The 12056-nt window shown below is 33.8% G+C and overlaps 1 protein-coding gene across 1 annotated transcript; it reads right to left on the reverse strand.

The window, feature by feature from the left end:
- Positions 1-8422: 8422 nt before the first annotated feature.
- Positions 8423-10430, reverse strand: LOC132795657 (uncharacterized). The gene is made up of 2 exons (XM_060806514.1): positions 9638-10430; positions 8423-8591 (listed from the first exon to the last, which is right to left on the reverse strand). Exon 1 carries the CDS (start codon positions 10224-10226, stop codon positions 9639-9641), a length of 588 nt encoding a protein of 195 aa, XP_060662497.1. The 5' UTR covers positions 10227-10430; the 3' UTR covers positions 8423-8591; position 9638.
- Positions 10431-12056: the final 1626 nt, after the last annotated feature.

Raw genomic sequence — 12056 nt, forward strand, 5'->3', positions numbered from 1 at the left:
TTTGATATTACATAACTGTTTGTTGTCTTGCCAAAATTACGTTCCACTTAGCATCCACAGAAACTGCATCAATTATCAAATGGAAATATCTATACTTTACTATATGTTTGATATGATATTACACAAAGAATTAATTCAAAGAATTCCGCCTACGTTCCACTTAGCATCCACAAGTGAATCGGATTCCACACTTGCGTTTGCCCGAAACTGCAGCAGTTATACAATGCAAATACCGAGGTTCTACTATAAGTTAGGTTGTATATTTTTGAGAACATAATTTAGCTTACGTTCCACATAGAATCCCTAAGCGAAAAGAGTGTTTTAGTAAATACTTGGTAAGCATTTGACATTTTTAATACGTTTCACACAAAAATTACTTCAAACGCACACACATATACATACATATTAATAGACAATCCACATGCAATCCACTGGTTAATAAATCATGTAAGGAAGTTAATTTTCGTACAGCACCGTTGCATTTCAGAAATTTCAATAATTGCCGCTCATTAAAAATACTCGGTAATAGCAGAAATACCAAAAAAAAAAAAACCAAGTATGTGTATGAACAGAGATGGAGACAAACGAAGTAACACTTCCGATTATGAAATTTCGTTTGACAAAATGCCAGAAAAGTGTCGTTAGTGGGAAACAACAAAAAACAACAAAAACATGAAGAAGTCGAAGCAACTGGCAAACGGTAATCATAACATGGAAATACGTACACTCATATCTATAATGTAATTACTGGCAGATCGAGGTGACTGCGGTAAAATTAACTGAACATCGCAGTCGTCATAGTCGTCAACTTGACGTCGTTGTTATTGTCGATGTTGCTGGAAAAATCAGGTAAAAATCCAAAACGATCGCAGCGCCAGCAGTCGAAGAAGTCGACGCGATGAAGATGGCGATGGCGACGACTCATTAAAACAATTTTAAAAAATAATACAAAATAATTACAATAAATTATGATTACGCTTGACAGTGACAGTGGCCACGAATGCTGATGGCTCTTTGGCTTCTCTCTCTCTGTGTCTCTCTCTCTGCCTCTGTCTCTGTCTCTGTCTCACTTTGGCTCGGTTGCAAGTGGATGGAAGTGAAGTTGGGCATGGCAAGCAACAGCCACAACTTGGGAAAAGATACTTAGGCGACGTTGACGTCGACTTCGTCTCGTCATCGCCATCGCCATCGCCATCGCCACCGTCGTCATTGTGGTGCAGGTGCAAGTGAGTTGCCGCGGCGTCACTGACTAGTGACGATGAGCACAAAACACAGTAACAACAACAACAGCAACAACACCGCAGCAACAATGGGAGCAATAAGACATTGCCGCGACAGCTAAAGCGACAGCGACAACGACACCCAAGAATCGCTCAACTGTGGCCAAAAAGTTCGTTGCTTTGGCTTCTCTTCTCTACTCTACTCTATGTGTATTTCCTCCCAACTTTTCTGTTACTTCGTCTTCGTCATCTTCTTCTTCTTCATCGTGTACTTAACATCCACAATTTAATTCAATTCAATTTGGCCACAAAAATAATTACGACCTGTCCATGCTGACGCGCAGCGTGTGAGCGACGTTGCAGCGCCACCCAGCGGCGCTGACATGTACTAAACCACACTCGTTCCCCCCCTCTCACTCGCACACATTTCACATTTCGGTGATGAACTTGTGGGCGTTTGCATTGACGAACTGGCATTAAAAATGCTATCGAATCGGTAAAGAAAATTAAAGCAAAAAGCCAGAAGAGAATTTATCAAAAGGCCATCAAAATCAAATTGAGTCAACAGACGACAAACAAGACAAATTAATATTATACAGACGTGTGGAATGGATCATCTGGGCAATACATCAGCAGCAGTCCCAGTCAGTCCATCAGTCCATCAGTCCATCAGTCAGTCCATCAGGTTGTGTCGCCCTGTCGAATCTTGTCAAATGCATGACATAAAATTCTTCTCGAATCGTTAAAAATGCATCATCATCAATTTTTGATGCATATTTAATGTAAGTGGCGCATCGCACTGGACACAGTTCCCTCTCCATCTCTCCCTCCCTCTCTCTCTTTGCCCCATGAAGTGCTCTTGGCGCTCCACATTAACTGCAAAGTGCGACATAAAAATTGATTTAGTCGCATCACATCGCATCGCATCGCTTGGCTTCGGGATTGGGATCGGGGTCGGAGTCGGAGTCGGGTTCGGCAAATGCCAAAGTAATGCAGCGTCGCGTTCTCGTTTCTTCTTCATCTTCTTCATCTTGATTTGTAGCAGCGCATTATGGCTCAATTAGAGGCGTTAAGATGCTCTCTCTCTCTCTCTCTCTCTCTCTCTCTATAGCGGGGGGTGAACATCTTTTTGAAGTTGAGCAATGCACCTCAACACAGACATACACTGAAAGACCAAGTTATAAAATCAAGAGCATTCGTCTGGAAAAATTCTGTTCTTTAAATAAGAACAAATTCTTAAAACTAAGTATAAAATGACAAATTTTCAATACAAGTCCAAAAATTCTGTAATCCATCGAAATTCCTATATAGTTTTTATCTAGACTTGAGTATTTTCGTTCTTAGCTCAGTTAGTTGAGCTGCCACAAACCATTCTCAAGTGCAGTCTAATAAGAGAGGAGGTCCTCGATAATAAATAAATCTGAATAACTGAATGAATAAATAATAAATACAATTTTGTATCTTAAAAATATAAGATTGTTTCTTCTTTTTAATAAGAACTTGGTTCTTCTATTAATCGTTCTTGAAATCGAAATGTATTACGATACGATTTTCATGTTCGCAGTCTTGATTTTAGAACTCAATTTTTTTTCTGTGTACAAACACACTCACACATATATACACACACAGGATATCCTGCAGCGGCTGATTAGCGTCCTGGTTAGCCGCAACAACAACAGCTAACAAACAATTGAAATGGAAAACGAAAACGAAAACGAAAGGCGGCAACAGGTGAGCGCGAAATTTCACATGTCAACATGAAAATTGTTATTTGCAGCTCGCGGTATTTGGGTTTGGGCAGCGAGCAGATAAGAAAATTGCCCGGAAAAGTCTTTGTCTTGTTGTTGTCCTCCTCGTTGTCCTTTTGCGGCTTCCTTTTGTTTCGCCATTTGACTGGTAAACTTCACTGTTTGGATATAATTTTCTGTGAATTTTTTTTTTTTGGTGGTTTCAATTGAAGTTTGATATTTGCTGAAGCGTGGCTGCGGCTCAGCGGCTGAATCTGAATTTCCGGCTGAGGTCCAATAAAAGCCAAGTCAGGCTAACTTTCATAAATTAGTCATTGAACCCGGCCAGCCTAGTCAAATGGCAACAATAATGGCTAAATGCGGACACAACAACAACAACAACAACAACAACAATAGACAGAGATTACTAATTTTTTTTTATAGTGTGAACCTCGCGCTAAAGCTTAAAACAATATACGGCATAGCTACAGGTCTATCTGCATAATCATAATAGTCTCGAATTTACGCTTTAATAACTTTAGGCATTCGCTACACTTAACCCCACAACAGGGTATATCGATGCAGTCTGTAAGCAGACCTAATTCAAAAATACTCTTCAAAAATACTCTTCAAAAATTCTTATAGAGTGTGAAATGTATAAAGTAAAGTTAATCTTGTATTTATTTTGTTTTTAATGTTCCTAATAAGTATGAGCAATCGAATTTATAATATCTTTATTGTGAATTCTACATTTGAAAAATCGTTAACAGAAATATTTTAAATTTTCCTAATTGATTACATTATTACATTATATTTAAATTTAATATACAATAGAACCTTTTTCAATATTTGAAATTCTATATTAATTTCATATTCGAATTTTTCAATATCTTAATATATTAAATGTTCTTAATGTTAGTTTCTATATTTTACATTTATTTAAATTTTTTATATTTTATGTTAATTATAAATAAAAATATTTTAAATTTCATTTTTGCATTTCATTGCATTTTTACATCAAATTTAAATTTAATATACAATAGAACAATTTTAATATCTGAAATTACACTTTATTAATTTATAATCAATTAATCAATTGCCTTGGTTGTTCTTGTATTTTAATTTTATTTTTAAATTCCATTAAAAATGCAAATTAATTATATTAAAACTTTTTATTTTTATTATATTAGCATTATATTATTTCAATTTTTAATATCTGAATATTTTATTGTAGATATTCATATTTTTTAAAATTATTTTATATATATAATTTATTGTTAATAATTGCTTAATAAATTTGAAAAAAAAACAATATTTAGATTTCTTTAAAGTACTTTAGAAGTATCGTCATAGAATTTATTTTTGTATTCAATTATATTTTAATTTCAAACTACACTTTGATTTTTGAATCTCTGAGAATCTTAGTTATTTTAATTTCGTAACTTTATACTTTAAATTTCTATAATGTTTTATCATGCAGTTGCTTGATAAATCTTAAAATACAAATAAAAAAAATATGTTTTTAAAATTGGCTAAAAGTTTATAATTATTTATTATTTTTTTGAAGAGCAAAATGCAACGTACAATTCTATATTTGAATATCTTAAACTTTGAAATTTGTTATTAAACATTTATGCAGTTTCTCATATGATTATTTCATATTTATTACAGCATTGAAATATATATTTGAAATGTAATTAAAATTTTTAGATAAATCATTCGGCGGTTAAATTTGAAGTAACCATTTCAAAAGTCTCCCACAACTTGAGCTACTTAACTCGGCCATAACAATTTGAAGCCCTCGAAACGCATCTCTGTTGATCAACAGAAACTTATTTAATTTATGCAAAAAAAAAGAAGCAGAAAAGTAATAATAATATGAATAAGCAGCGTCGCATTATAAATGCTTGAAAAGAAATTCAGGTTATGGATCTGCGGGTGGAAGAGCATTTCCCCATGTGTTTCCCATGGGCCACGCTAATTAGCCAAATACAAAAACCATAGAAGAAACACACAAAAAAAACAAAAAAACAAGAAAAAATGATAAAACTGCCCCCGAAAATATTACTCGCAACTATTCGTACAATCTAACAATGAGCATAACATTTCGAATTCTATTTCTTTGTATGTGTGTGTGTGTGTTGTTTTATGTTTATTTTTGGTTAATTCATATTAGAGGCATTCGTCCAGAAAACGAAATTCCAAAATGGCGCCGCACCCCCCGCCCCCAAAATTCAAATACTGTAATACTGAAAAAGCAGGTGGAACACTTGAGAGACAAGAGACGATAGGTGAGAGAGAGAGAGGGGGAGGGGGGGGGGGAGGGGCAGCAACAACTACCACGACTTGTGCACCAGCAGCACCTAGATAAGACCCGAAAAACGAAAAAAAAGAAAAAAAAAACCAACGAAATACTCAAAGACTCGTGCGCGTTTAATGCGTAGCCGAGGGGAGGAACCCAGGCCCAATGGGCATTGACTGAAGACTGGAGAGAAGAGTGGGTGAGGAAGAGGGAGAGGGGGGAAGGGGGAAGGGGAGACCTACGCGCTTCGCTGACTGTTTGACTGACTCAGCTTATCCGACTGCGAGCGCAACTGTACGACGAGTCTCAAAATGTCTACGGCTTCGGTTTTTGGCATATTTAAATATTAAGCCAACGCAACACGTAGCACAACTTCGACTTCGACTTCGACTTTGACTCCGACTACGACTTCGAGTCTAGACTCAACTGAGCCGAACTCTGCTGTGCTGTGCTGTGATCCATGACCAGCAGAAGAAGATGATGCCGCACTTCTCTTCTCTTTTTTTTTGGCGTTGGTGGCGCCATTTTTGATAGCCGCGTTTATGATTTGCCAAAAACAACAACAACAACAAAAACATAAACCATAAAACGAGGCATAGAAAAACTTTCTAAAGAGCGACCGACACACGGCAAGTCAAAGATCAGGTTCAAGAGCCGAACAATTTGCAAAGTCATTTGCATGCGCGGTTTCTGCTAGATCGCCCAACACAACACAACACAACACAACTCGAATACAACAGAAGCCATAGATGGGGTTAAGAAAATCATATTCTACAAAGTGAAAGCTAATCTAGCTAATAAGTAATGTTGGATTAAAAATATTTGAAGATCACTTTAAGTGGATATATGTATATATATATATATCAATATACAAAAAAAAGAATAACTATTGAAAATCATTTTCTGGAATTACAATAATTATACCATATGTTAACATACCAAAAAAATACAAAAATATACATGTATTGAAATCATACCATTAGCATTTTACAGAATTAGAATAAATGACATATTGATGTACAGGAAATCATATTTTATTAGTTTTTGAATCCATTTCACAAATGCAAAATGTATTTGCAAAACGAAATTGAATTGATGATGTTTCGAATTTATTTCAGAAATATACGTACGAGTATGTATGTATGTAGTATATCATAATAATATCATAAATTGATGTGTTGACAATCAAAATTATATTTGTTAAGGCTTTTAATATAATACAAATTTATTTCACTAAAACAAAATATATTCAAATGGCTCACCAAACAGTTGCAAATTTTTTTAAGTTGTAGAATCAAATTAATTGCTTACAAAAATATGCCATAGACCGTCAGATTAAATACAGCAACAAGAAATAATAACTATACCGATTTTGAAATTAGAAAATAATGTTAATGCCAATTGAAAAAAAAAATTCCAAATTGTGTTTCTATAGCGATGTTATATTTCAAAAAATTTTTAATGATAAGAAGGGAAGAGTTAGGAGACTTAGTTTGAGTTAAGAAAACCATCAACTTTTATTTTAAATTTATAAAGTAAAAATGAACATAAAAAATCAATTTTCCAATTATGGAAAAACTATTTTACACTGTCTTTCTTAAAAGGAAAAAAAAGGATAAATGATGACAAATAAATACGATTAACGCAATTTTATGCAACAATAACGAAATGCAGAGCCATATGATTTAATTCTTTGAATTCATACTAATTTAATATAATATATCGAAAGAAATACTAAAACAAATCGGAAGGTTATATTTGGTATATCGATATACTATTACATTCAACTAAAGGAGCTATGAACTGACTGCAGTAACCGTTTTTTGCAAAATATAATTATTTCTTAATAACTTCTATATACAATATTTATGATTCCTGGAAATTCAGTTATATGTTCTAACAAGTAAGAAAGCTACAGTCGAGTGTACTCGACTGTGAGATACCCGCTACCCATTTTGAATAAAAGCAAACTATTTTGCGGTCTTTTTTTTAAATATACCGAACATACTGCAAAAATACTAAAAATATACCAAATGGCATATTTGGTATATCGATATAGTACCGCAGACGGACAGACGGACATGGCTAGATCGTCTCGTCTGTTGACGCTGATCAAGAATATATATACTTTATAGGGTCCGAGATGTTTCGTTCTACCTGTTACATACATACATTACCTGCCGGCACAAAGTTATAATACCCTTCTACCCTACGGGTAGCGGGTATAAAAACACCAAAATTAAAAAAAAAAACATGTTACTTCAAACATACATATTTAGAAGCAAAAGCACCTTCAGGTAATAAACTTCCATATACAAAAAAGTGTATTTTAATTTTGATTAGCTTGTTGCACTAGATTTCATTGAGCATTCTTTGGACAGTCGGAAACTTGTAAGTTAAATTGATGATCTCACGTGCAACGTGAAAATCAGTTGCAACTAGTTTGAATATAGTAGAGAACTATATGTATTCCAAGTGATGGAGAAATGGGTCTGCGCGACATTTACAGGATGTCATCAATAAGCATTGCGATCAGCAGTTAAAATGAGCAACTGCAACTGCAATGATGACGACGGCGCGATGTTGATGATGATGATGATGATCAAACAAATGTATTATCATGATCCACGATGTGTGTGCATTTTAAGTGTAAGCAATAAAATTTAGTTTTATTAAAGAAAAACGAAACAAATTCAAAAGAATTTTTCGCGAGTTGTTTCGTCGTCGTCGTCGTCGTCGTCGGCGACATAAATTTAAAACCACCTACACATAAATTTTTTCAGCGAGAGGCAGGCGAAATACAGCAACAAAAAATGCAGAAAAATAAAAAAGAAGGCAAATAATAAACTGCAATAATCACAACAGCAACAGCAACAACAACAACAACATGAGCAAGTGCAACTGTCAACTATTAAATGACATTTAACATGCCTACGAGAGGGATCTCTGGCATCGTTCTTAGAAGTGAGGGGAGGGTTAAGGAGGGAGGTATTGCAGTGACTCTGTGTCGTCGGCATTAGTTTCTTAAAATATCATTTCAAATTTCAAATCAAGTCAGAAGCAGCAGCAACAGCAGCAGATCCAGAAGGGGACGACGACGACAGCAACATCAACTACGCTTTTTATCAGTTGTTGTTGCTGTTCTGTTGCACACAAGTTGACACACGTATATGGATATTTTCAATTATAATTTTTATGCGATCATATTCGTATTTTTAGACAACATGAAATCAGTTTCTTTCGCTCTCCACTCAACTTTATCGTCATCCTTAGCTTTATCGTTATTCGAATTCTTCTTCGCTGATGCCAACAAAAAGACTTGCTAAACAATTTTCGTTTGAGCTGTAAGCAATAAATGTAAAATAATAATAAGAAATTTAATAATTATAATTAAATTCGAACAAAATAATATGGGAAAGAATACTAAATATAATACTAAATATCAAATACTAAAAAGAATACTAAATGCTAAAAAGAAATACTAATTAAAAAGAATAATAAATACTTAAAATAAGACTAAATACTAAAAAAATACTAACAACAATACAAATACGAAATACTAACAACAATACAAATACTAACAACAATACAAATACTAACAACAATACTAAATACTAAATACTAAATACTAAATACTAAATACTAAATACTAAATACTAAATACTAAATACTAAATACTAAATACTAAATACTAAATACTAAATACTAAATACTAAATACTAAATACTAAATACTAAATACTAAATACTAAATACTAAATACTAAATACTAAATACTAAATACTAAATACTAAATACTAAATACTAAATACTAAATACTAAATACTAAATACTAAATACTAAATACTAAATACTAAATACTAAATACTAAATACTAAATACTAAATACTAAATACTAAATACTAAATACTAAATACTAAATACTAAATACTAAATACTAAATACTAAATACTAAATACTAAATACTAAATACTAAATACTAAATACTAAATACTAAATACTAAATACTAAATACTAAATACTAAATACTAAATACTAAATACTAAATACTAAATACTAAATACTAAATACTAAATACTAAATACTAAATACTAAATACTAAATACTAAATACTAAATACTAAATACTAAATACTAAATACTAAATACTAAATACTAAATACTAAATACTAAATACTAAATACTAAATACTAAATACTAAATACTAAATACTAAATACTAAATACTAAATACTAAATACTAAATACTAAATACTAAATACTAAATACTAAATACTAAATACTAAATACTAAATACTAAATACTAAATACTAAATACTAAATACTAAATACTAAATACTAAATACTAAATACTAAATACTAAATACTAATGCAAATTAATATACTCTTACTCTAGTTATTTTGGTCTGTCTCTCGCATTTTTTGTTCGAGCTGCCGCAAATTCTCCAGCATCGCCTCGTTCTTGCGCTTCTCAGCGTTCAGCTCCCACGATAGCTTGACCAGTTCATGGGCGAGCTGTTCGGGATCGTTGGTCAGCTGGAGCACCTCTTCGACACTGGTGCATGTGCGCAATGATTGCCGTAAATCGGTTTTGGGCTCAGGCTGCTTGAAGGGCAGCCGCTGGTCCAGCGTGTAGGCGCTGGGCGGCTTGATGATCAGTTCGTTGAGTATCTGAGCGTATTCCTTGTGTCGCAGCTTGCGTTGATCCAATTCATTAATGGGTGAGCGCACATGCTCCAGATTCACAGTCAGTTGCACAGCCTCCGGTGCCTCCAAGGGTGTCGTCTCGTCTCCAACTTTACCCTCGCTGCCTCCGCTGCCAGCGAGTTGTGCCACAGCCGATTGTTTGCCGTGGCACCTTGAGGGTCCTTCGTCCTTGCGATCACGATCGCTGAATGCGCGCAATGGAAAGCGACAGGCCGCAATGTAAACCTGACGCAGACCGAGAAATGTTTGCAGTGACTTATTGAAATTCATCATATTGATTTAGGAGAGCAATACGAGACGGAATTTAGATCACGGCGCAAAATTTGTTGCTTGTTGAATTTGGGTTTAATGCTAAAAATTAAAATTATTGCTTATTCACAGTCCAATTATAAAATAAAAAACACAAAAAACGATTTTGCTTTTCGACTATTAAAATTATGTTGTGTGCTTGCCAAGCGTTGGCTTAAAACTGAGAATATTTCTGAGGCAAATGTCACTCAATGACTACTGCAACAAGCTCGAAGCCTGCTGAGGTCACAGTTCAAGGCTAACTGGATGGTAGTATTGAATTAGAAAGCAATTTATAATATGCAGTCAATAAATTCGATTTTTTTATATGCTCAACTTTTCAATGAATCATATATTTATAAATCTAAATGCTTCTGGTCTGAACCCATTCGTTTAGGAGGATCTGAATATTTGATATTTATTTTTACATTTTTGGTATAAAAATCAACTCTAATATAATATATATATATATATATATATTTTTTGAGGATTATTGAAATAAAATAGAGGAATAATAATTATATATGATTATTAGTAATATCAATCAAAATTTATTTTGTGTTAAGGCTGCTCCTGTCGGAACTAAGTTGCTTTGGTTGACAATGTGGCAAATTTTTCAATGTAATAAAAGTATATCGGTATACAAAATATGGCATTTGCTATATTGCAGTATTTTTATTATATTCATTTGGTATATTTTAAGAAAAAATACCACATTTTTTTATCTATTACAAATGAGAAGCGGGTAGCTTTATTTTTTGTTATGCGATGGATTAGAAAATACACATATTTTTCGTTTTTCTAATTTTTGTATGTTATTTCTATAAGCATAATTGATTTGTAGCACCAAATATGCATGGGATAAGCATTAATTTTAATGAGGACTGAGTTTTTATATTATTAAAAAAAATATTTAAATTTAAAACATATTTAATACCCAGCTTATTCAATATATGTCATTATTATCTTATATTCCATGAGAGTAGTTGACGACTAAAAATTAGACAAAAAATTTAAAGTTTAATTAAAGAAATTTTTAAGTATTTGGATAGCGACTAGTCTAAGTCTGGAATAGAATAGTATAAAAACTAGTATTTAAATTTGCAATATTTAAAAGTATTATTATGTTTAATATTTTTGGTAATTCGCATTCTAAGTCTGGAACTGAGAATTGTTTCAGGGAATGAAAGAAAACGTGTTAAACTTGGAGGATAAAGCAGTCTCTTAGATTGGTAGCATCCAGAATAATATATTATTGATCATTAACTGAAGTTGCGCTGCCATATGGGCCAAAACAAAGGGCAGACAGGAGGCAGGAGACAGGAGGCAGGAGACAGGAGGAGCGGAGGTGGAAGTTGTTCGTGCACGCCATATGAACATTATCCCCGCAAAAGCGAAGGCGATGGTGAAAGCAAAACACAACCCCGCAAGAACGTTTGGCACCAGCGACCCAGTCGCATTATTCATCATACATCAGCTGTGGAGGGAGATGTTGAGCAGAGTATGAATGTCGGTGTGGAGGGGGTGGGGAGGGGAGGTGAGGTGAGGTGAGGTGCCTTGGAACAACTTCATCAGCATGCAGCACATTTTCGCTATATTTTCACATATTCGATGAAACATTATTTATTTTCCCTCTCTCTCAACATTGTTTTGCATAAATGTGTGTGAGTAAGGCAGTCTCGTTGCGGGAGGGGAGGTTGGGGAGGCAGGTCCATTGCTCGGGCGGGCTGCCAATTCGTTTTAACAGTTAGAAGTCGACGTCGTCGTCGTCGTTGTCGTTGTTGTATTTTGATTGATTTGAATGTTACGTTGAGT

This window comes from Drosophila nasuta, chromosome X, assembly GCF_023558535.2.
Source record: "Drosophila nasuta strain 15112-1781.00 chromosome X, ASM2355853v1, whole genome shotgun sequence".
Classification (NCBI taxonomy): Eukaryota; Metazoa; Arthropoda; class Insecta; order Diptera; family Drosophilidae; genus Drosophila; species Drosophila nasuta.